The sequence below is a fragment of the Struthio camelus genome, chromosome 10 (genome assembly GCF_040807025.1).
Source record: "Struthio camelus isolate bStrCam1 chromosome 10, bStrCam1.hap1, whole genome shotgun sequence".
Classification (NCBI taxonomy): domain Eukaryota; kingdom Metazoa; phylum Chordata; class Aves; order Struthioniformes; family Struthionidae; genus Struthio; species Struthio camelus.
Window position 1 is genome coordinate 30,063,558 of NC_090951.1, and position 23,853 is coordinate 30,087,410.

The 23,853-nt window shown below is 65.3% G+C and overlaps 2 protein-coding genes across 5 annotated transcripts; both read right to left on the minus strand.

The window, feature by feature from the left end:
• Nucleotides 1-937: 937 nt before the first annotated feature.
• DOK4 (docking protein 4) lies at nucleotides 938-12,307 on the minus strand. Of its 4 annotated transcripts, XR_011143213.1 has the most exons (10): nucleotides 10,476-10,571; nucleotides 7,241-7,495; nucleotides 5,856-5,963; nucleotides 5,513-5,627; nucleotides 5,077-5,196; nucleotides 4,757-4,946; nucleotides 3,556-3,694; nucleotides 3,077-3,200; nucleotides 2,523-2,901; nucleotides 938-2,358 (listed from the first exon to the last, which is right to left on the minus strand). XR_011143213.1 is itself a non-coding variant. In XM_068955799.1 (9 exons), exons 2-9 carry the CDS (start codon nucleotides 7,304-7,306, stop codon nucleotides 2,777-2,779), a joined length of 987 nt encoding a protein of 328 aa, XP_068811900.1. In that variant the 5' UTR covers nucleotides 7,307-7,495; nucleotides 11,790-12,307; the 3' UTR covers nucleotides 938-2,776. The 4 variants fall into 4 exon arrangements, 3 of the variants coding, with proteins under 3 accessions (XP_068811900.1, XP_068811897.1, XP_068811899.1); XM_068955799.1 differs by lacking the exon at nucleotides 10,476-10,571 and adding an exon at nucleotides 11,790-12,307 and having other exon boundaries at nucleotides 938-2,901; XM_068955796.1 differs by having other exon boundaries at nucleotides 938-2,901; nucleotides 10,476-10,584.
• Nucleotides 12,308-13,072: 765 nt separating this feature from the next.
• CCDC102A (coiled-coil domain containing 102A) lies at nucleotides 13,073-23,625 on the minus strand. Its single transcript, XM_068956076.1, has 8 exons — nucleotides 23,016-23,625; nucleotides 19,177-19,394; nucleotides 18,894-19,002; nucleotides 18,435-18,551; nucleotides 17,942-18,151; nucleotides 17,425-17,595; nucleotides 16,765-16,868; nucleotides 13,073-13,723 (listed from the first exon to the last, which is right to left on the minus strand). The coding sequence occupies exons 1-8, from the start codon at nucleotides 23,607-23,609 to the stop codon at nucleotides 13,597-13,599; spliced, it is 1,650 nt and encodes a 549-aa protein (XP_068812177.1). The 5' UTR covers nucleotides 23,610-23,625; the 3' UTR covers nucleotides 13,073-13,596.
• Nucleotides 23,626-23,853: the final 228 nt, after the last annotated feature.

Sequence of the window (23,853 nt, forward strand, 5' to 3'; positions counted from 1 at the left end):
TACTTTGGAGCAGGCTCTATGCATGCACTATATAATCCTCATGGTAGGAGCTGGGAAGGCAGGGACTCTTGCCATTACTAACCCCCAGCTGACAGCTTTAAATGTGCCCACGGCTCCCAAGGTACAAGGTGGCTTATGTGCTGGTCTGAAGCTTGGGGCATGTACCAAACCGTTGCCCCTGTGGCAGCCGTTGAATGGCTCCAACAGTTGCCGGGGTCGCCCCTTCTCTTCCTCCTGTTCATCAGCACCCAGCAGGGCTTAGGTAGGATGAGCTTCTCAGTGATGGTTTTTTTTTCTTGGCCACTGCTGGAGAGAGCATGATCTGCCTCTTCGTTACTTCGGTGGCTGGGAGGGGGAGTCCCTGTCCCTGGAGGGAGCCAGGCAAGAGAGGCTGTTCCTTGCTGCAGGGGAGGGTGGCAGCCACTGGGCCAGGCAGCTCCGGGCACAACCAAAGGAGCCCATGCGGCTGCTCCAGCATAGCTGCCTCTCCCCTTGCCTTGAGACCAGCTCCAGCTCTGCCAGACGACTAAGGTGGTAATAACCTCATTGGCATAATCCTGGAAGAGTCTGGAGTTAGAGCGGCTTGAAACTCCTTCTGCCAGCATTTCACAGGCAGCGCTGCTGCCCTTGAATGTCCCTGAGCAGCGAGCTCCCGGGGCGGCTGAAGGATGAAAGTGGGCTGTTGCCGTGCTGTTTCACCAGCGCTTGTCAATGAGGGGACAATTTCCTACACCCTTCTCCCATCCCCAATTCTTTCAAGGCTTCGCTTGAAATGTCCTTGCAGCCGCTGGAGGCAGAACAAAGCTTTGAGCCAAACACGCTGCCTCGTAGCATTAGGAAATCTCCCCTCCGAATCAGCGTTTTTCTCCCCCTCTGGCATGCGTTATTGTGACTTCTACTTACTGAGCGCATTTGGATGGAACAGACAAACAGGAAGGGTGGATAAGGATTTGTTTATTCATTGAGCAATTCCTTTTTTAAAAAAAAAATTTTTTTGGTAATAAATGCTAAATCCCTTCTTTTCCAGATGAGGCATGTAGCCAGGTAAAGCCAGCAGGTTACACCTCTCATCCACGAGGGAGGACGCGCTACCAGGCAGTGCTGGGGTGCTGATGAACCCATCTGCACCCAGCAGTAAGGCGGAGAAGGGGGAAACGAAGCAGCCCTTCTCCGGCCCAAAACTGCTCCAGCAGATCCCCAGCGTCATCCACATGCTACACAGACCCAAGACACAGTATTTACAGGCCACAGACCGCAGGTTCCCACAGCACAACGCTCCTTGTCCTCACAAGAAGGACCTGGAGCTTTAAGGAAAAAACAAACCACCAATCAACTGCACCAGAAGGAAAACGCAAAGGAAACACCATAGTTTGGACTGCAATAAAAAGATAGCCCTTCTAAAGGAGTTCAATAAATAGGAGACCTAGAAAATCAATTGCTTTTGAGTACAGTATATTAAACCCAGCTCCAGTGTGCAAAGTAGTTCACCCATTCTCACTGGTGCCCTCTGGCAGCAACAGCGAGGGAAGGAGAGGGATGGAAACGGGAGGGGGCAGCTAAGAAGAAATGCAGCTTTTCCCCATCGGCACCGCCACCGTGGAGGGCCTGGGGGAAGCGAGGGCTCACGGCCAATGCGTTGCCTCAGCCCTGGGAACTGGTATTTCAGCAAAGCTGCCCCTCGAGGGACTGGTGCTACTGGCCAAAAACGGACCCTGGGTTGCTCCCGGCTGGTTCTGCCGAGCAGGTAAAAGGGGCGCGTTGTTTAGGGGCACTGAAGCAAGGAGAGGCTGAAATGGGGGTGCTGGGGAAGGGGTGGACTTCCCAGGGCGGGGGGGGGGGGGGTTAGCGCTCAGCTCTGCCTGGGTACTAGCTGCTGAGATGCCTCCTGGCCCCGGCAGGTGCACGGTGCCCCCCAACGCACGCACAAGTCCTCCATTTGCAAGGAAAAAACCAGTTTCTCCTGAGACATCGCAAGTCTACGATGTGTGTTTAAATATCTTCGAGAAATTCAAAATTAGCTCAACGGCACCTTGCGAGTCTCTGCTCGAGCAGGCTGGGGGAGGGGGAGGTCCTGTTCTTCATGCAGGGCAAGGAATCGAGATGCTCGGCCGGGCAGGAGCAGGTCAGGCCAGCACAGCGCTGCTCCTCCAGCCACGTCTCCTTCCCTGCATGCTGGGCAGCGCTTTCCTGTTCCCACCAGTGGTGACCCCGGCACGTGCCCCCGCAGCAGAAAATTATCCGGTCCATCTGAGCGCTGTGCAGGGGGAGCCAGGGGTGTTCCCCCTCGTGGCAGGGCGACACTGCGGCTGCGTTTCCCTGTCCCACGATGTCACCGCCCCACTCTTTTCCACCTTGCAGCTGTGTCCCCAAGATTTAAAAAAAAAAACATTGAGCATCTCCTCTTCCAAGGTCTCTTCGGTGGCTATGAAGTTTGCATTCGTGTGAGAAGGAAAAGTCTCTTACTATATAATATGTATGTGCAATATATATTTAAAATCATTTAACACAGGGCTAGCTATCACCTTCTGTAACGTCAGGGTGAGAGGCCCCATTGTCAGCACCTGGTCCCCAAAGGTCTTGGCACGGAGGATGCATCTACCTGCCTCCATCTCTGTCTCCCTGCAGCTCCAAGGAGAGGGCAGGGTTCCCAGATCCTTGACACCCTCAGGAAAAAAAGGGGGTAGGGGAGCACGGGAAAAGCAACCGTCTCTGCTCCTTGGCTTCCCCCGCACCTCGCTGCAGCAGGCCCCAGCAGCGGTCCTCCCGCTCCGCGGGCTCACTGAGACGATTTGGACTCCCTACTTTCGGGTTTATCACTTTTGGAGGGCTTTGGCTTCAGTAAGATGAACTTGTTGAGGAGGTCGGTGTCCGAGCTGGCCTGGGCGCCCGAATACGCCTCCCCTGTGGAAGAAGCACAGCTTGGTCTCGCAAAGGGAACAACGCTGCGGGCCCCAAAGGCGGCATGTTTCCCGAGGGCGGCTCGGCCCCCTCCGCAGGAGGGTCAGTGGGTCCCTGCACAGGGCCAGGGCCGTCGGAGGAGCCCGGGTGGGCGCGCGGGGCAAACGGGGACACTCACCAGCATAGCTGGAGGACTCGGCGATGTTCTGCGAGCCGGTGATGTGGTGCCAGTAGGCGCTGCGGGGCAGCATGGTGGTGGGCGTGCAGGGGTAGGAGTAGTGCTCAGTGCCCTTGTTCAGCAGCTGGAGCAGATGGAGAGGGGTGAGAGCCAACGGAGAGGGGGCTGGCGGCAGCAGCATCCCAAAACACCCCCCGGCGCAGCCCCTTCCTGGCAGGGACCCCATGGGGTACAAGCCGCCTTGCAGACAGAAGCGGTCTGGAGGCTGCGAAATCGCCCTCCCCGTAGCCCTGGGAGCAGCAATTCCTCCCAGCGAGGGCAGGGAGAGGCTGCCAACGGCCCTCAGAAATGTTGAGAGTGGGCCGGGAACGGCATGTTGGCTCGAGCCAAGAGCACGTCGGGCAGCATTGCCCGGGACTGTCCCCTCCATCAGGTCACCCCAAGTAGGCCGGGGCCCCGTCACTGCGTCCCCTGCTCACCCTGACGTTCTTCTCCATCTCCAGCAGGACCCTCTTGTGCTGCTCGGCAATGGCCAACGTGGCGCTGTGCACGCGCTGGTAGATCTGCTCGCCCTCCTGGGTCTGGAAGGTGTAGAGGCCTTCGCCCGCGTCGCACATCCTGCTGGGCCAGAGCGCGGGGTGTCGCACGGGCCCGCCGGGGCGCAGCCGGCACGCGCGGGCCCTCTCCGTCCTGCTCCCGCGCGTGTCGAAGCCGTGCCGGGACACGGCCGGCGCTCCTCGCCCCCCGGCCAACCACGCTGCTGCCTCCCAGCAATGCCCTCACGCGTCTGGCCGCTCGCAAGAGCTACTGAATCTATTTCCAGTTTGCTAAAAATACTGGAGAATCGGAAGCGATCGAAACGCGCTCCTGGCTGGCCCGCCCTCCCTGGCGCTACAGCGCGACTGCAAACTCGGCAAGTTTCCAGGGGGATACGCAGCGCCTTATTAACCAGCCCGTAAGAAGCCATCTGGCCCTGCAGCTCTTGGCCAGCGACCGGCGGCTCAGGGCCGCGTGGCCCCTGCTCCGCAGCGGTGCCCTCGGCTGGCTGAGCAAGGAGCGCCAATCTCACCTTCAGGCCGGTCACGGCCCCCTGGCACCCAAAAACCTTAATTCTCCACCGAGCGGGCGAGAGAGAGGAGCCGGAGCCTTGCGCGGCCCCACGAAGCCTTGACTCAAGCCAGGTGGTGGGGCGACAGCCGCCACCACCCACCGCCACGTTGCTCGGGTCCCCGGACCTGAGCTCCCTGGCTGCCGTCGGTCGGGCAGGAGGTGCGCTGCGTCCATACAGCGCGCGGGGAAAAAATACAATTTCTTCCCTGGGAAAAAAAAGTCCTGCTGCCGGAGGAACGAGCGGTGCCCGCAGCCGAGGCGCCCGTCCACGGGCCCGGGCGAGCGGGGAAGCGGCGGGGGCCCACTGCCCCCCTCCCCTCCGCCCCACAAAAGGGCCCAGTCTGATGAGTCAGCGGAAGCCAAGGGCCGGGATGAAAGGGAAGATCATGTTTCTTCCCCTCTGTAGCTGGTAATTAGCAGGAAAGTTCCTAATATAGTCAGGCCCGGAGGAGCCAAACCAGCCTCCCGCCGCATGAGCCTGGCTCCCGGAGGGCCGAGCGCGTGGGTGGCGGCGGCCGGGCAGAGCCCGCCGCCCGGCCCGGCCCTGGGGGAGGCGCCGGCCCCTCTTACCGGCCAGCCTCGAAGGTGAAGCGGGTGGCGTCGCGCCCGTAGCGGCGTAGGGAGCACAGGGGCCACGACAGCAGCTTGACCCGGGGGTTGTGCGTGTCCCAGAGGTAGATGTTTTCGTGGGTGATCTGCAGCTTGCACTCGCCGTAAACGTCCAGGTTGGGGCAGGGGAGGAGGAACACGTTGAACCGGTCTGGACGAGGGGAGACGGCGCGGGCGGGCAGGCGGCCGGGGAAGAAGGGGAAAAAACCCCAAATGAGCAGGGCGGCAGCAGGGCCGAGCGCAGGGCGGCGCGGGCGCCGGCGCCCCGCTCCCGCTCTCACCCGTCTGCTCGCACTGCACGCCGGGGGCCAGCAGGTCGGGCTCCCCCAGGCTGATGTCGTTCAGGCGGGCGCCCAGGCACTCGACGGACAGCGTCTTGTACCACTCCTCGGCCTCCAGCTCTGCGGGGACCAGCAGCGGCCTCGGCGAGCGCCGGCGGCGGCTCCCCGGGCCGGGAGGCCGAACCCAGCGAGCAAGCGCCGCGCGGAGAAGGCGCCGCGGGCTGCGGGCGCGCGGCCCCTCAGCGCCGCAAGGGCGACGGGCGGCGGCGAGGCGGCAGAGCCCCTCGGGGCGCCAGGGCCCCGGCGCGGCCCCGGCTGCCCACCGAGAGCGGGACCCGCCGGTGCCTGGGAGCCGTCCCTGAGCACAGGGACACCCACGAGGCGGCCTCGCCTCGGCCGCCCGCCACCCCGGCCCGCAGGGATGCTCCCCTCTCACCCGAATCGCAGGTGAAAGTCCGGGCCGAGTCATCGGCGAAAACGATGGCCACCGCCTGCCTCTTGGTCTCCTTGGGCAGCCGGGTGACGCACTTGACGTTGCTGATCTCCGTGACCTGCGGAGGCGGCGGGCGGTCGCGAGGGGCCCCGGCCGCGGCCCCCGGCCCGCCGGCCGGCCTGGGCGCTCGCCCCGGCTCCTGCGCTGCGGGTGCGGCCAGGAGGGAGGGACCCCTCTGGCGGGGTCCCCGGCGCGCGGGGGCGCAGGCAGCGCCTGAGCACCCTCCTGCCGCTCGGGGAGGGGGCCGGCAGCCCCAGGGGCCGCGGGGCGAGGGCAGGCCTCTCACCTTTGGGCACCCGCGCAGACACGCTGACTTCTCATCCGGGTACTTCTCCAGGCGCTGGGGCCCCTTGCTGGAGGACTTCCTGAAGACCAGCCAGCACCGCCGGTAGACCTGCGGGACAGGGAGCGCGCCGGGGCTGGGGGCCGGGCCCGCGCAGCGCTCCCACCGCCCTCCGTTGCCGGCTGGCCGAACCCTCCCCGGGGAACCCCCAGGCTGGGCGGCGGGAGCGACACCCTGGGGCACGACGAGGCTCTCCGCCTCCACCCCGGGAGCGTTCCCGGCCCGCCCGGCGGCGGCCCCAGCTCCCCCAGCCCCGCCAGCGCTAATTAGTAAACGTGGCCAAGGCCCCTAAGGACACGTCTCCCCGAGGCCCCGTCCTGGCTTTGCCCTGTCCCATCTCCGCCTGGACCTGCTGCGGCCCCGGGGGCGGCAGGGACGCCCGGCCCCTCGTCACCCCCCCAGCCCGCCCCCTCTTTGTTCGTCCTCATTAGCGCGAAACCACCCAGCGGGCTCACGGCTCCCCACAGGGAAACTGAGGCACGGGCGGCCCCGGGTAGCACTCGGAGAGCGGCTCGGGGGGCCTCGGCCGCCCTCGGCCGCCGCCGGCGGGCTGGCACGGGCTGGGGAGGACGCGCTCCCAGCCGCTCCCCCCAGGCCGCCGGCTCCGACCCGCCCGGCGGCCCCGGCGCCCGCCAGCCCTGCGCTGCCCCTTCCTCGGCCCCCCGGCGCCGCTGCCGAACGCAGCCGCCGCGCCGCGCCGCGGACCGAGGCGAAGGAAGGGTCGGGTGCCCGCGCCAGGCTCCCCGCAGCCCCGGCCCTGGGCCCCCGCCGCCACCTCCCCGGCACCCTGGGGACCCACGGCCAGGTGGTGGAGGGGGTGCCCAGCGCCCGCCCCGCGCCAAGCAGCCGGGCGCCGGGTCTGCCCCACGGGGTCACTCGATGACTCGGATAGCAACAAGTGGACGGGCAGCCTGGCTCCCCGGCCGGCTGGCTCCCGCACCAGGCGCCCGCGGGCCCTGGGCAGGGCTGGCGGGGCGCCCGCGGCGGGGAGCATCTCCCCACCCTGCTCCACCCCCGCAGCCAGCGCCCCCGCCCCAACGCAGCCCCCCAACGCCGCTGCTTCGGCCGAAACGCCCCAACGGCGGGTGCCCCCGGGCGCGTCGCTGCCCTGCCCAGCCAGCCCCGGGCCGGGCGCGCTGGCGGACGGACGCTCCCAGCCAGCAGGCAGCCGCGGTGCCGGGAGAGGCTGCCGGAAAAGAAACCTCTCCGAGGACGTGCCGCGACACAAAGGGGCAGGGGCTCGCGCTTGCAGCTGCCCGGAGAGAGCTCGAGACCCCGCTCCACCGCGCACCCGCCCGGCTTCAGGCCCTCTTCCCCCCCGCGCTTACCCCCAGTTTCCTGCTCTTCATTTTCACGTAGCCTTGCTTGACGATGTCATTGAAATTCGTAGCCATGGCGGAGCCTGGGCTCCCCGCACCCTCGCCGCCGGGGTCTGCTGCCTTCGCCCCCGCTCCTCCTCTTCCTCCGTTCACCTGTCCTCGGGTGCTCCCCGGACTCGCTGCCTTATCTCCTCCTCCACCCCAGCTTTGTTCTAGCGGCAGCCCTCATCTTCTCCCTGGCGCTGGCTCCCTTCCTGGCACCGGCTGTAAAACAAAAATGACAGATAGATTCGAGATAGTGACATCTTTCTCTCTCTCTCCCCCCCCTTCTCCTCCTCCTCCCTTTGCTGGCTGAACCACCTCCGCGAGGCGAGGTGGGTCGCGGCGGCGGCGGCGGAGTGGAACAGTCCGGCGTTAACCCCTGCTTTCGCGGCGGCGGCTCCGCAGCCAGCGCCCCGGCGCCGGGCCGGCCGGCCGGGCCGCGGTGGGGGAGGCAGGGCTGCGCCCCGGCGCTGCAGCCGCCCAGCGAGCGGGCGCCTGCCGCGGGGGCGAGCGGCCGCGGGGCCGGCTGGCCTCGGCCAGCGGGTGACGGCGGGGTCAGCGCTCTGCAGCGGGGCTGCCATCGCAACGCCCTCTCCCCAGCGCCCTCGAGGGGCAGATTTCTTCTGCCGTTTTGGTCCTCAGCGCACCTCGGCAAGCCCACGACGGAGCCAGCCGGCAAGAAGGGTTTCCAGGAGCCGTTGTGCCCCAGGCAAGAAGACAGAAAACCTCCCCAGTGACCGTGCCCACCCCATCCCACATCCCAGGGCGGGTGTCTCCATCCGACCCCAGTCGCCTGTGTCTCCCTCCCTCCCTCAGCAACCCTCCTTCTTCCCACCCCCCCAGCCCAACACCAATGACACTTCTGGCAAGAAGGCAAACCTAGGGGACGCAGGACATCACCCTTCTGACCCTTCGCTGGGGGATGCCATCGCCAGAGCTCACCCACAGGTCTCCATCACCTCTTGGACTTCCCCTCCTTCCTCCTAGGCTGCTCGCTTTGGCAGCCAAACAGCCACCAGTGGTGGCCTCAGTAGGGTTCAGCGTTAACCATCTCCAGCCAGGGGCAGGACAAGTCAACTGCTGGGAGAGCAGGGCCCTGCAGACCCGCCTCGGGGTTGGGGGACGTGGGGTGAGCGGCTGTGCTGGCAGACCCCGGGCAGGAGGCAGAGAGAAGCAGGGGAGGAGGGTGCCAGGGCATGTCCCCAGGTGCCCAGCGCCCGCGTCCCGGCCAGGAGCTGGGGCTGCTCGCAGAGAGCCCTGGCCGTGCTCCCGAGCGGAGGCATCCGCTGGCCTCTGTCCACGCAGGCTGGGCTTCTGCTCTCTCTCGGCATTTCCCTCCCTTTCCAAAAGGGGTACGGGGCCAAAATCGAGTCCTCAGTCTCCGCCGGCACAGTCCCAGGCACAAGCCAGCCCAGCACCAAGCGCTAGCCGAGATGTTCGGCCCCGCTCCTCCTCTGGCGCTGCGGCCCGCCGCCGGGCTCCGGTCACCCCTCCTCGGGGCAGCGGCGCCAGCCCCTGCCGCCGGCGGCCCCAGAGGTGCTGCGAGGGCCCAGCACCCACGGGCACCCGCCGTGCTGCCGCGTGCTGAAACCACCCTGCGAGCGAAGAGCGAACCCGCTGCAGGCCCGGGCCTGGCGCAAACGCCGCGGGAGCTCCCGCCTTCTCTCCCCTGCCTCCGCCGGGCTGTTTATCCCTTCGGAAAGACGCTTCCCCTGCGCTGTTTTGTTTCGTTTTGTTTTTCCCCCAGCGTCGGACGCAATTAACTTAAACGTCAGCGCCTGCAAGTCTGGCTCAGGCCCCAGGCAGCGCTCCGACCGCGAGCTGCCCGAGGGGCCCCCAGCTCCGAGCCCCCCACCTCGGGGCCAGGCACCGCAGCCGGGTTAGCACCCAAGCCACCGGCGCCCGCTGCCGCTGGGCACCCTCGCAGCAAACTCTCCCGATGGAGCATTGGCTGGAGGTGGCTAGAAGGATTTGGGAGAGCCCCTGCCTCTGGCGCGCGCCGCCCCTCCCGGCTCCTCCGTCCTCCTTCCACGCCGCCCCGGAGCAACCCCAGCGCCCGCCGGCCGGGGCAGGGCCGCCGCTCACGCCACCGCGGCCCCGGGGCCCTCGGCCACCCAGAACCGGGCTCTCGCGCCGTCGTCGGGCTTTGCAGGGCCGCTTGCCACCTGGCTGCGCCAGCCCCGCTGGAGCCGCTCGCGACAAGCGGCGGAGCCTTGGCGGTCAATAATTAATGCAATTCAAAGCTATAAGCAAAACCAGCGCGGCTACCGCGAGGCCACGCGCTGCCGGCTCCGTCGCAAACGGAAGAGGCGCCGGGACTCGCAGCCCCGCTTCCCGCAGCCGAGGCGGGAGAAGCCCCCGGCGGGAAGGCGGCAGCCGCGGGAGCTGGACGCGGCACGCACGCCTCCGGGCAGCTTCGCCAGGGCCGTCGCGCGGTTCGCCAGCCGCGGCCGCGCAGGGAGGCCGGGAGCCTGCTGCACGTGCGGCAAGCGAGGCGCCGGCCGGAGGGGACGCGCTTGAGGTCGGGGGCCGAGCAGCGCCGGGGGAGCCCGCGCAGCGGGTCTGGCCGGCAGCATCCAGCCCGGCGGCATCGCGGGGCTCCCCCGCGCCCAGACAAGAGCCACCCAGCTGCAAACCCCGGCTGCCGCGATCCAGAAACGCTCCCCCCGGCACAGCCGGGGGCTGGAGCAAGAGGGGCGGGCAGCGCCGCCGCCTCGCGCCCGGCTCAGCTCGGCCCCAGCCTCCTTCCTTCCGTCCGCGGGAACGAGCCCCGAGCGGATCCCGCCGGCTGCCAGGAAGAGGCTCGGCCGAGCCTCCGCCTTGACGCCGGCGAGCTCCCCGCTGGATCTCCCCTCCGGGCCGGCACCAGCCGACGGTCCCGCCCGGCCCGGCGGCCGCCCCGACGGCGCGGCAGCGGCTCGGTCCCCCGCGGGCGAGCGCGGGCAGCCGGGCTCGCCCGCCGGCGCCAGGGCTGCGCTCTGCCCGTCCTCGGCGGGAAATGCCCCGACCGGCACCGGCACCGGCACCGGCACCGGCACCGCGACCGGCACCGCGACCGGCACCGCCATGGCCGGCGCCCCCTCCCCTCCGCTCCGCTCCGCTCCGCTCCCACGCACGTGACGGCGCCCCGGGCCCCCCCGCCCTCGGCCATCCCCAGCCCCCGGGTCCCCCGGGCCCCCCGCGGCCCCGCGCCCGCCCTTACCCTGCCCCTGCCGAGCGGCGGCCCCGGCCCCCCCTCGCGGGGACCCAGGCGTCCGGGCGCCGTATTGCTGCGAGCCGACGCGCAGCGCGGCGGGCGGGCGGCCGAGCCCGGCCCGGCCCTGCCCCGGCGGCGCCGCCCGCGCCCGCCTCCCCCCGCCGCGCCTCAGTTTCCCCGCGGCCGGAGACGGACGGGGCGCGGCGAGAGGACGAGCCCCCCCGGCGGGGGCGGGGGGGGTTAAGCGGCCGCGGCCGGCCCGCCCCGCCGCGTCCCTGCCCTGGGCCGCGTCCCTGCCCTGGGCCGCGCCCGGCCCGGCGGCAGCTCGCCACCAGCCCCGGCCTGGGCCGCCGTCGCCCGGGCCCGCGGCCTTGCCCGGCCCTGAGAGCCGGCCCGGCCTGCCCAGAGCGCAGGTTTCCTTTTTTACAAGGCAGATTTCCAGAGGCACAAACAGCCTCACTGAAAAGAGGCTTCCTGCCCACGCACCGGCATCATTAAGCTCCAGAGTGAACACCCCGTGGCAATTAATGAGAGGAGGCCGCAGCTCTCAGAGCTGCCGTTCCAGGCTGTCTGCAGACTCAGGCAGACGGCACCGCCTCGGCTCGCCGCCCTCAAAGCCAAGCTGAGAGGCAGCTGGACCGCAGCGTCCCGGCTAGAGAAAGGGGATAGGAAACGTCTCCTCTCCCCATTTACTTCGCCTTGCTGTGAAGCTTTCCAGCATAAAGATGGTATCACATCATACCTGGGCCACAACCTCCCTTTGGCCCCCAAAAGTATTTTGGATGCTTTTAGAGGCAGGGGCATTCACGACAGCCAAAAGTGTCTGCAGGCACTTCCACCCCCACAGGCTGATTTGTCTAGCCATAAAAGAATTAATGTTCACTGCAAATAAAGGACGTTAAAAACAGCAAGCACCAAAGAGCCATGCTTTTAGCCAATCAATTAAAAGGCAGAGCGAGGGGATTAGCTCACCAAAATATTAATTTTTAATAAGATTGCGTCTGAGTTCCTCCAAACCCCTGCTAGTCCCCGCTCCCTGGGCTGCCTGGCCCCCCCGCGCCTGGGCTGGCGCAAGCAGCACCCTTGGGTGGGCGCCCTGGGGTGAGCACCCCCGCTCCCCAAGCTGGGGCCCCCTGCACACATGCCTCCCGGCCCTGCCGCCCCTGGGACCCCGTCCCACCCGCCTTGGCCCGCGTCGCTCCCACAGCCCCCTCCAGCTTTTCGGCTAACGGGGGGTTTCCTTCCCAGTACGGCCAATGTTTTCCAGGTTTCCCCCCGGCCGCGAGAGCCCCCCTTCCCACGCGCCTGGCCCGTACTCACGTGATGCCGGGGAGCGGGGTGGGGGGGGCCCGAAAACGCCGCCGGAGCCGCACGCGCGAGCGCACCCCTACCTGGGGTCGCGGCGAGCGCGCCTCGGGGCTGGCTCGGGGAGGCAGCGGGGCCGCGGGGTCAGAGCTAAGGGGACACGCGGGCGCCGCGCCTCCGGGCGCCTGGCTCGCTGCGGGTCGGCGATGCCGCGTCCCTGGTCCGCGTCCTCCGCGGTGCTCGCCCGGCCTGCTCCCCGGCCGCCACGTGTTGGGAGGAAGAGCCCCGAGCGCGTTTCTCCCTGCAACGCTTGCCCCCGCTCCCGCCGCCGGCTGGCCTCTGCCGGCTGGAAGCAGAGGCCGGAGGAAGGGAGACCCAGGCGCTGCGGCGGTGCTGCTTGCACAGACGCTATCTCGGCTTAGGTGCCAGCCAGTCTGGAGCGCAACACCCTCGCCGGCTGGCAGGGGCTGGCGGGTGGCTGCGGCCCCCGCTGCGGGCAGCCCCGCGCCGGGGGGGCTCGTTATCACCCCCTTAATCCCCCGGGAATGCGGCGGCCCCACGGGGCTGCCGCCAGGCTGGACCGGCCTCCGGCCGGCCGGCGGAAAAACGGAGAGCGAGAGGCGCCTCGGCTCGGCCGGCCGCCAGGCGCCTTTTGGGGCCAGAGCCACCGGCAGCCGCCTCGCTGCCCCGTCTGCCCCCGCGGCGGGGGCTCCAGCCGCGGCACCCCGGGTGGCGCTCAGCTCTCTGCGCCGCCTCCCTGCTCTTGCTCCCCCCCAGTTTTTGGGCCCGCGTCCAAGAGCGTCATCAGCTGCCTCGCAGCCCCTCGCTGGGTGCTGCTTAATGGGGGAAGCCCGAGTTTTCTGCACGAGCTGAGCTGGGGAAGCGCATTCGCAGCGCAGGGGCAACGGCAGCGTTGCGGGCGCCTCTTCAGCCCCCCCCAGCCCTGGGGGGAGCGGGGAGGGGGCGCTGGGGGGCAATCTCTGCCCCCGGCCCTGGGGCGATCGCGGCCGTAACACATCCAGCCCCGCACACGGCTTTTTGAGAAATGCCATTTATTAGGGACGCTGCGGCCATCGGCTGCCGCAGGCATCCCCGGAGGCTGCTCGCGGCCCCGTGGCTGGGTGTCCCCGCTGTCCCCGGTACCCCCCGGACCCCTCGCTCGCGCGGGTCTCTCAGCACAGCCAGAGCAGGGCTGTGACCGCACCGGCACAGAGCAGTGGGGACAGATGGACAGCCCAAGCCATCGCAAGAGCCTGGACCCCTCTGAGCTCTATATTTATAATAAAAAAGAAAACATATACAAATACATACATATATATATAATATATATATATATAAAGTAGACAGGATCAGTCTAGCTGGCTCCAGGGACCAGGCTTGTCCACGTTAGCTCGGTGCCCCTCTCCACCCTGGGTTTCTTCCTCCTGGTCTGCTCGGATGATGCTTATTTTGGTGTCCGTGCGTGTCCTGAGAGGAGCCGGCGGCTGGGGGCCGCGGGCAGGCTGGCCGGCAGGCAGAGGCAGCGGGCTTGGGGCTCTCACCTCGGACAAGTTCCTCCCCCCGCTCGGTGCCTCAGTTTCCTCATCTGCAGGACGGACACCAAGCGGCCAGACTCCCACCCGTTTGCAGCAAAGGCCCGGCGAGGCGGGACGGGCGCAAAGGGGCCCTGGTTTGGGACGAGCCGCGTGGTGGCAGGCACTTGTCGGGAGAGGGGAACCACCACGGAGCGTCCCCCCGGCGGGCAGCCCTCGCCCTTGCGAAAACCTGGGGCCACGGCCGGGGAGCGCCTGGCCCGGCCTGGCCCGCGCCGCCCCCCCCGGCGCTAGGGCACCTGGATCTGCAGGTCCTCGTCCTCGTCCGGGTCGCTGGTGCCGTCTCCGGGGTCGTCGGGGCCGAAGCGGGCGCTGCGCATCTTCCCGAAGAGCGGGGCGCTCTGCTGCCGCCGCAGCCTGCCGGAGGGGAGAGCTCGCTGGGCCGGGCGGCGGGGCCCCGTGCCGCCCCGGCGGCAGCTGGGGCCCCTGGCGCGGGGGCACGCGCCTGGGGAGGAGAGCCGGGCCGGGGGCCGCGTGGGGGGCCGCGGGAGGAAGGCCAGAGCCCCTCACCCTCCTCCCCTTCCCCTGCTCCGAGTTTGCATTTCAGCCGCTAAGTGGGTGTTACCTGCTGGTAAAGCCAAACCCGCGCAGCCCTTCCCTCGCTGGCTCCGAGCGGAGCTTAACGGACTTTGGATGAAAGCAAGCGGCCCGCCGAGAGCCGCTGGCCCAACCTGGGGACCAAGTGGCCGCGCGCTGCCGTCTGCAGCGGGGTGAGCGCTGGGGGCGAGGGGCCCCGCTGACCTGGAGCCGCCCGAGGCAGCGCTGGGGCTGCCCGCAGGGGCCGTCGGCTCCTAGAGCCAACAGGGACCCCGGGCGCATCCCGCCAAGCCCGTCAGGCAGCACCGGATTCCCGGCAGGATCCAGTTTCTACAGCTCCTGGGAGGCACGAGACGCAGCGGGGCGCAGGGTCGAGCAACCCGACCCAGGGCAGGCAAATCCCTGCGGTGAGTCTCGAGGTGAGCAGGGTCCCAGGAGAAACCCGCCTCTCCTCCCCGCCAGGGCTGGGGGACCCCGCCGGACATTTCCAGCCCAGCCGCAGACTGGGGGGGCCAGAAGCAGATGAGCAGTAACGGCCCCAGGGAGAAATCAGCCCCGGAGTTTAAGAGGCCGAGGGCTGTCCCAAGCGACACGCAGCAGCCAAAATTTCAGAGCGGCGAGGAACCGTTTTTTTAAGAGGTGCTTCCCCCTCCCATTCAAAAATGGGCTTTCACCAAGATTTCTCAATGCGGCTTTGGCTAAAAGCCTTTGGGGAGGAAGGAGGGCCCCAAAGTAAACCTGACACTAACAATTATCCAGCTTTTCTCCCAGACTGCGTCTCTTCAGCGGCCTGGACGCAGCTCAGATGGGCACCTTTGCATACCCTGGGGGGGAAGCAGGCATGTGCCTCAGTTTCCCCAATCCCTAAAACCAACCACACTAGTGACTTCTCCCGCGGAGCATCCCAAAACACTCCGGTACAAACCACCGCACCCGCCAATCTGCCGTGTCCGGGCCCGGCCCCGCTGCTGCCGGAGGAGGAGGCTCTCCCGCAGGCACGCACCCGCATCCGGCACCAGGGCGGGCGCCCGAGCAAAGCTCCGCACGGCGTGGCCGGGAGCCAAAGCCCGCAGGCTGGTAGCCCCAGCCTGGCCCCAGCAGGGCCTGCGGGAGACGCGGGAGGCTTCCTGGTGCCGGGAGGGCTGCAGTGGGGACACCGGCAGCTTCGGGCTCCGGCGCCGGCCTGCGGCCTCCCCGTCAATGGAAGCGCTCGGTATTTTTAGCTCCTCACTTACCCTCGCATTAAAATTCATCAGCTAAATTTATGAGGCAAATTTGAAATCAAAGGCCCGAGATTGTGAGGAAAACAGTTCTCCCATCAGTCTCCGGTCAAAACGGACAAGTTTGCTGCATTTTACTGGAAAGCATGAATTATTTAGAGCAAGCGTGCGGGGAGGCTGGAGGGGGCAGGGAAGGGAGAAGATGAAGCCTCCATTATTCCTCTATGATTTAATGAAGACTTCCCAATAAAATAAAGGAAGATTTAAAAAACAAAAAACAAAAAGCACCCAAGTGCCTCCCAGAGACACTCTGGTGCAGAATCGATTTCTCTCGTGGCCATTTCAGCTTTTTATTGCTGAAGAAGCAAAGTGAAGGCAGAGAAAGTTTTTAAGGGCAATAAAACCAGAGGGCCTTTAGGAAGCCCCGGCTCCCTGGCGTAGTGGCTGCCTGGCTCCCACCTCCTCACACGGCTCCCTCCTCCTGCACGGCCTCATCCACCGCGAGGTTTTGCTCGGGGAGGTCCGTGCCGCCCCAGGGACCGGGATGGAGAAGCATGAAAGGTTGCTCAAGGTCACTGAAGAGCCGAGGCAGGCCAGGGCCAGGAGGAGCGGGTGAATCGGAAGGGCAGACCTGCGATGCCCTTGAGGTGCTCATCTCTGCGTTTGCGCTTTTGAACGCCCCAAAAGGGACAAGCCCAAAAGGGGTCGGGGTCCCAACACAAGGACAAAGACGCTCTTTGCTGGGCCAAAAGGACAAGCAGTGAAAATGCCCTGAATGCCCTGTCCTCCCTCCTGAAGCAGCTCTGGACAGGGCAGGGGCCCCGGCTGCCCCAGGCTGCGCTCTGGGAACGGCTGCAGCATCCCCCCACCGGCGCCAGGACCGGAGGGAGGTTTCCCTGCTTTCAGCTTCCTGAACGAAAGTGGCAGAAAGACAGAGAGAGCGTGCCCCCGCCGAGCCCTGTGATCCATCACCACGCGGCGATAAAGCACTCGCCCGACATCCTTCCTTGTAAAACCTCCCTCCCTCTCCTCCCCTCGGTAGCCATCCCCTGGGGCTGGGAATGCTTACGCGAATTAGCCCCACTTGGAAAGACGCTTTGCTGCTGAGTGGCTTTTTATCATCAGCATGACACTTCTCCCCAGCTCCACGGGATAAATCACTCCCAGCAGATCCCCTGGCTGCAGTGCAACCCTTCACCTGCCCTTGCTTCCAGCCGAGGGGCTCCGAGCACATGGAGACTGCTGGATGCAGGCCATGCTCAGCACCCGCCTGCCAGCGCCTTCTCAGGATGCTCAGAGCCTGCAGCTAGCATTGATCGTGGACACCGGTGGGTGAAATCCCAGTTCTGACCCAATGGTTAAGAAAACCAGGCTGCACTGGGCAGCCTTGCGCAAGTCTAACAGGGAGGGGAATGTCACACCAGCTTAAACTGGTGCGAAGGCTGCCCTGAGCATACAGGGAGCTCTAGAGGCCCTTCGCCCCCTGAAAACGCAGCATGAGCCCCTCTGTTTAGCCCAGAGAGATGCTGGTAGAGGGATGGTTGCAAAGAGTGCCTGATCCCATCCTTCAGTATCCCCAGGTGCCTCTTGGCCATTGCTGCCCATGGCACTCACAAGGCACCGTCGCGGCCCCCCGCTCACCGGGACTGCAGGTGCTCCAGCTGCACCTGGAAGTTCTCGCTCTGCTCCGTCTGCTCGTCCAGCGACCGCTGCAGCTTCCGCGTCTGGTTGTGGGCCTCGTCCAGCTGTGGGACGGAGGAGAACGGGGCTGTCTTTGGCCAAGGAGAGAGAGCAGAGCTCCCCAAAGCCTGCTCTTCCTTCGGCCCCTTCCCCAAGAGCAACCTGCCCCCCATCTCTGCGATGGGACAAGCTGTCCCCAACTCTCCACTACCAATCTGAGCTGGCCGAGACTTGAGTCTACAACCCGGGTAAGATAAACTCTTGGCACATCTCCCAGGCTGCATTTTAATACTCTTCTCCTGGTAGATCTTGGCACCTCCTTCGCTGGGGCATAGTCAAGAGTTCAACTCAGCCTGCTCCAGGTTGGGATCTTACCACTGAGAGCGCTGTGGTGGTGGCTCAAAGATAAGGGGATTTTCTGTTGTTAATGTAAAGAGGGAGGGGGTTTGAGCACTGCTAACCCCAGGGCTCTGTTGCTTGCCAGTCAGGCTCACCTCCCTGGTCCCCAAGGCGCCCGTCACTCCCTCTGAACACCGCGGGGGTTTTTTAACGCCCAGCTTTCTGAGAAAGACTGTCTCTCCTCACCCACACCAACAGCTCTGGACATGCTCGGGGACTCACCTCATCCTCAGCTTGGGCCAGCTCCTTCTTCAGCTCCTCCACTCTCAGGCGCAGTTTCCTCACCTCACCTTCATGCTGCTCCACACGGCGGTTGGCGTGGGCCAGCTCAGCCATCTTCTCCTGGTACTGCTTCTTCAGCTTCGTGTGGACGTGCTTCAGGTCAGCCAGCTCCTGCGGCGGGCATGGCAGGGCCAGGGTTGAGCGGGCGAAAGCACCCCCCAGCCAGCGCGTCCTCTGCCGCGGGATGCCCCAGCAACCCCTTTCCCCCTGCCAAATAACTCCCTCCATGACGGAGGAGCTGTGATGGAGCCTACAAACAGGCTGATGTCAACCAGAACAGGGTCACTGTCACCCTCCGTGTGAAGGGAATGAGCAGAGTCTGGGATCAAGGGTGTCCTCGGGGACCAGACCCACCGTTAGAGTGACGTGGCACACAGGGACCCCATTACCCAGGGCTCTCCAGGGCAGGGGGTGGCATGAGGCTGGGGGTAGCCCAGGCCTGGGCTGCCCATCCCACCTTGTTCTTCTCGAAGAGCTCGGCCTGGATCGTTTTGAGGTCGGTGTCCAGGGCGCTGGCTGTCTGGCGCCGCTTCCGAGCCAGCACCTCCTCCAGGTCCTCGATCTGGGCCCGCAGCTTCTTGTTCTCCCGCTCCAGGTTGAGCTTCTCGGTCTCCAGGCGCTCCCGCTTGCCCCACTCGGCCGCGTTCTCCGCCTGCAGCCGCTCCATCTGGGCAGGGGAACGCCTCGCAGGCTCAGGCCCCTGGCCCCGGCTGCCCTGGGTGTCCCCTGGTGTAACGGCGGGCGCTCCCCTCTGCTGCCATGCTCTCTTTGCTCTCTGCACTGGCCACTGCCTTCCTCCCTGCTGCGGTCATGGCTGTGCCAACCACCCCTTGAAACAGCTCCTTGAGGCCCTTCCTGTCCTTATTCCAGCTCAGCTAGCTGATGCCATCCCCCCGGCAAGGGCTGAGGCCCACCGTCCCTGTCGATGCAGCCCCACAGCCCACCCTCACCTCTGTGCGCAGCTCAGCCAGCTTCTTGTCCATGCTGGAGCGAGCACCCAACTCATCCTCCAGGTCCTCTGAGATGCGCCCCAGCTCGTCCTGGTGGATCTCCTTCAGGATGTTCAGCTGCGGGGGGACACAGAGCCGGAGGGAAGCAGTGAGCACCCACATCCAAGGAGATTCGAACCCAGGTCCCACTTCAACAGCCAGTCCCCACCTGGGACCCCTCGGCCACTCCAGAACTGCCACCTGTAGTTCTGGGGCCAGACATCTCCTAACCTCTGGGGAGGATGTATGGACTAATTAGAGCTGGATCAATGGTGCTAGCTAAGATACTTAATTAATGAGCGCCCCAGGAGTGGGCAGCTTGCCTGGAGCAGGAGTACCCCTTGTGGAGTTGAGGCCAAGGGCCAGGGCCACCTCCCTACAGCATCCCCGGCCGCAGCGGTGCCAGACTCCTCTGCTCACCTGCTTCATCACCTCCTGCTTGTTCTTGTTCAGCTCCTCATACTTGATTTTCCACTGGCTGAGCTCGCCCTCCAGCTTCTCAATGCTCTTGCTGAGCGCCAGCTTGTCCCTGCAGAGAGGCAGCCCCACATCAGGGCTTGCAGGACCCCCTGTCCCAGCCTGTCCCCGCAGGGAGGGTCTCTGCTGGGCTCCTGAGCTGACCTTGCCTACGTTGCCAAGACCCCTTGGGCTGCGTTGGGCTCGCACCCCATGAGGCTAAATCCCCGCGACCCAGGGCACTCACTCCCGCTCCTTGAGCAGCACTTTCTGGGACTCGTCCAGCCTCAGCTTCAGGGCGGTCACTTTGGTGGCGTCCTCCTCAATAACGCTCATGTCCTCCCAGAGCAGGCGGTTCCTCTCCTGGCGGGTGAAGGAGGTTCGCACACTCACAGTGCTCCGCTGCTCCCAGCACTCGGACCCGTCCTGTTTGCTCTTCAGGATGTTTTCCATCAGCTCAAACTCCTGCAGTGACACGGGGTGGCCGAGCAGGAGGAAGGTCGCACAAAAAGAGATGAGCGCCCGCAGCACCCAGTCACTGCCCATCCCCATCCTCGGGGTCCCCAGGGCCCTCTGGCCTAATCTCCCAGCACCCCACACCACCCAGGGGCCCACCGCCCCAGTCGTTTGGCCAGGGCGCAACGGCAGGCAACGCTGCTGCCGCCCCACACTGATCGAGAGCAGTTTGCGCTCCCCATTTCGGCACCCCGTATCCCAACCAGCTTGCACCCTCGCCCGTCTTTCTGGACTTCGCCCCGAGCAGAGCGATAACAGCTTCCCTCCATCCTGTACCACCAGCAGACACAAGGGAGCGTTACTGGGCCAAGCCACTCTGTGGCTGACGTCTAGAGGACCCACCACCCCGGCTGAGGGACCCGTTCCTCTTGGCAGTCTCCCCATACAGGACAACCACATTTTCTGCCGTCAGCCTCAGCATCCTGCTTTGATCACATGCTGCGTTAAATTAGAGATGGGATAATATTGATTTATTAATCCAATCTCAGTGCGACCACCGCATAGGTTCATCTTTCATTAGGCTCAGTGAGCGTGTGGCAAATTAGCTCGGTGTATAAAGCTCACTCAGTATTTGCTTGCTTCTGCTTTTTACATAAAATCCATAAAAAGCATGCCAACTCCACGGCGGGGGTGTTGTGCACACAACTCTGCCTCCAGATCTCTTGTCTAAGCACTGCTCATTCCTGGGGCCAAGTTAGGGAGAAACGGCCTCTCTGCTAATTGCACCAGGAGAAGACACAGCCGATGATGTCCCCTTGGCTTCAGCTGGCGAGATCTATCTCTGTGGCGGGCCCTGCCCTGGGAGCGGGGAAGTGGGGAACGGCAAAGCCTTTCTTCCTCATCCAGTTTCTGCTGTAACCGAGAAGACGCAGACAGCTATCATTTGCTTCAAGATCAAAGCTCCTCCAGAGCAGCCAAGAGTAATTTCTTTAGTTCAACTGGCTGAAAACTAGCTGGGCTTGAAAATGGGAGGTTCTCAGGCTGCAAAGCCTTGACAGTCTGCAATGAGATTTTCTGTCGCTGCAGCCCATCGTCTGGAGAAGCTGCGGGCCCACAGAGGAGGTATTTTTCCCCTGGCCTTGGAAGAAAACCTAAGACAAAAGCACAGCAGGAAGCAGCTACACTGGGGCTACACTGGGGTTGAAGACACTATTGGACCACAGAGCACCCGACTGCATTTACTCCATGGGCTCGCATCTGACACTGCCACAAGGACTTGCCAGCGAGGGCTAGGCCTCCTTGTCCTTGTCCTTCACGGACGTGGGGCATCCCACATTGTGTTGAGCAAACGGCACAAAGAAGCAGCAGACTCTGCATCCTCACAAGGGAGAAATTGGGTCCTCAGGTTTTTTTTAGCGATGAGATGTCAAGTCCTCAGACTCCGAGAGGGGAGCTTGCGACTGGTGGGTGTGGTTTCCTTTGACCAACTGGGCTGTGCAGCAGCATGTGAGGAGTTTGGGAGGTCTCAGCCCTGTCGGTCACATGCATGGAGGCAGCTCAGATCCTTTTCGTGCAGCACTGGTGCGGTTGCACAAGAAACAGGAGGGGGTCAGGGAGGCACAAGTGGAGACAGATGTTTTTGGGCAAAAACTGCACCGATCCCAGTGACTGAGGAACTCCCTGAGACTCCTGCTAGGGAGGCTGCGAGATTGTGCAGGGCAAGAAAAGAAAAGCAGCAGAAAAACTGCATGGGGACACAGCCGGGTCTGGGCAGTGTGGGAAGGCAGCGCCGGCAACGCTGGGCCAGGGCACCCAGCAGCGCCCGGCCTTGCGCCGGCCTGTGCTGTGCTGGACGCAACACGCACCTCGCTCCTCTCCGGCTGGGCAGGAGGAGACGAAACGGCCGGTCCTCCTAGGCGATGCGGGAGCCTCTGTATGCTTTTGCTACTGTTTGCAGCAAACGCAGCGGTCTGGAGTGTTAGAGCAAGACAGTGTTTACTTTTCCTGGTTAAAAATGTGCAGACTAATTCTTTTGGGAGCTTACAGCAGAAATCCCATGTTTTGGGTATGAACTATTGCATTCAGTGATGTCTGCTTACAGTCACCATTTTCACCTCAATCTACTTCAGGACACAGGGCAATTCTCTGGCAAGAAATGATTGCCTGAGTCTTGCTATAGTATTTACTTTGATTACCCTACTACAATCATCCACGCCTATTTATCAGTTTATTCTTGGATTTTGCTCTTTGCAACCATGCAATCAGTTATGAAATGGCAGCTGATGCTGTGATTTCTGTTCCTGTGGACTCTAGGACTGCTACATCTTGATTTAACTGACTGTAGAAGAGAGCTGACTATCCAAGGACCTGCAATTATTCTTGGGGTGGCTCTGATTTCTCCTCCTTCTCCTTCATGAGTTACACTCCTCCTGCATAGGTCTCTGCCAAAAATCCGCACCAACTCCCCGGTCGGTGCCTGTGCTGCTCCTGGGGGATGGTATCTGCACTCCCCTAGGCACGGTCCCCTGTGTTCAGATGCTGAATTCCGTTTAATGCTTCCAAATGGGAAGCCCCAAGGAAGGGACCTTGCCTGGTATCCAGGAGATCTTACTGCATCCAGGTTACAGGTGTCCTGGGCTGGCTGTGCTGCTCTGAGAGGGCTTTGATCTGCCAATCTACTCCAACAGTGGCCTGGCCCCACCATGCTGCTCCGAGGAGGGTCTGACCCCACCACGCTGCTCCAAGAGGGGCTTGGCCCCACCACGCTGCTCCGAGAGGGGTCCAACTCTGCCACGCTGCTTCGAGGAGGGTCTGACCCCACCACGCTGCTCCAAGAGGGGCTTGGCCCCACCACGCTGCTCCGAGAGGGGTCCAACTCTGCCACGCTGCTTCGAGGAGGGCCTGGCCCCACCACGCTGCTCCGAGAGGGGTCCAACTCTGCCACGCTGCTTCGAGGAGGGTCTGACCCCACCACGCTGCTCCAAGAGGGGCTTGGCCCCACCACGCTGCTCCGAGAGGGGTCCGACCCCAGGACCCTGTCCTGCCTGCAGGCATTCCAGCTGAGCCAGAGGTGCCGTGTTTTCCTCCCCCCAACGCCTCTCCAGCGCGCACTCTGAAGACGTGGGGGCTGGCTGGGGTGGGACGGCAGCGTGCGACAGCAGACAGGGGCCACGAGGCGTCGGTTCGGCACAGCGTGGCACGGAGCAGTTGCCTGCGAAGGAGCCGATTTGGCGCAGGCGGCCGGCGCCGCCCCACCTTTGCAGGGGGCCAGGTCCCGGGCCGCGGCCGGAGCGGGGAGCAGCTCGGCTCGGAGGCAGGAGGCTTGTCCACCGCGCAGGCGTCGGCGGGGGCCGGCTGCAGGTGGCTTTGGGAGGACGGCGGGGCAGCCCGCGCTCTCCCGGCAGCCGCCGGGGAGCGCGAGGCCCTTGCGCCGGGCACGGGGGTGCGCCAGCCTGGCAGTGAGAGGCTGGGGCCTCTCCCACGATTCCTGTAATTCTTACATTTTTGCAGTTCTCACGATTCTTTCCACGTGTCGCCGCTAGGGATCAGGCTGCCACCAGCCGTGCAGGCTGCGGGGTCCCACGAGCCTCCCTCCCCCAGCCCGGCCCCACGCACCCGCCGCGTCCTCACCTTGTTCTTGGCCGGCTTGTCGGCGCCCACGTCTCGCACAGGCTCCTGCTCGGGGGTGGCCTCGCTCTCCTTCTCGGAGGCCACCCGGTTGTCCATCTCCTTCTCCTTCTCCTCCTCGCCCTTGAGGCGCGCCACCTCCTTGCCCAGCTGCTCGTTCTCGTTGAGCACCTCCTGCCGCTCTCGCTTGAGGCCCGTCAGCTCCTTGGTGAGCGTCTCCAGCTTGTGCCGCAGCTGGCGCACCTCCTCGCGCGCCTTGTTGCGCTCGGCCCGCACCTTGCTCCACTTCTCCCGCCAGTTGGCCGTGCAGTCGGACCACCAGCGCATGGTCTTCTCCATCTGGGCCGCCCGGGCCCGCGCCTCCTCCAGCTCGCGCAGCCGCAGCTCCTCGCGGCCCTCCCAGTCGCCCTCCAGGCAGGCGGCGCCCAGCAGGGGCAGCTGCGGGGGGCCGGGCGACGGCGTGCCGCTCGGCGGCGTGGGGGGCACCGAGTCGGCCAGGCCGGCGCGCTCGGGGTGCGGGCCGCCCAGGATGGTGAGCAGGGAGCTCTTGGAGAGCTGCGGCGAGTCGGCGAGGCGCGAGCCGGCGCCCTGGCTCATGGCGGCGGGCGGGCGGGGGGCGGCCGCGGCGCCTGGCCGGCGGGCATGGGGCGGGGAGGCCGTCAGGAGGCCGGGGGCGGCCCGGGGCGGCTCAGCATGGCTGCGGCCCGCGGCGCGGCGGGCCGGCCGGCTCTCCTCACGGGCGGGCGGCGGGGCGCCGGGCCGCGGCCATGCCCCGGGGCGGCCGAGCGGGGACCTGCGGGAGGAGGCGGTGAGGGGTTACGGGGCGCCTCTCCTCGCCGAG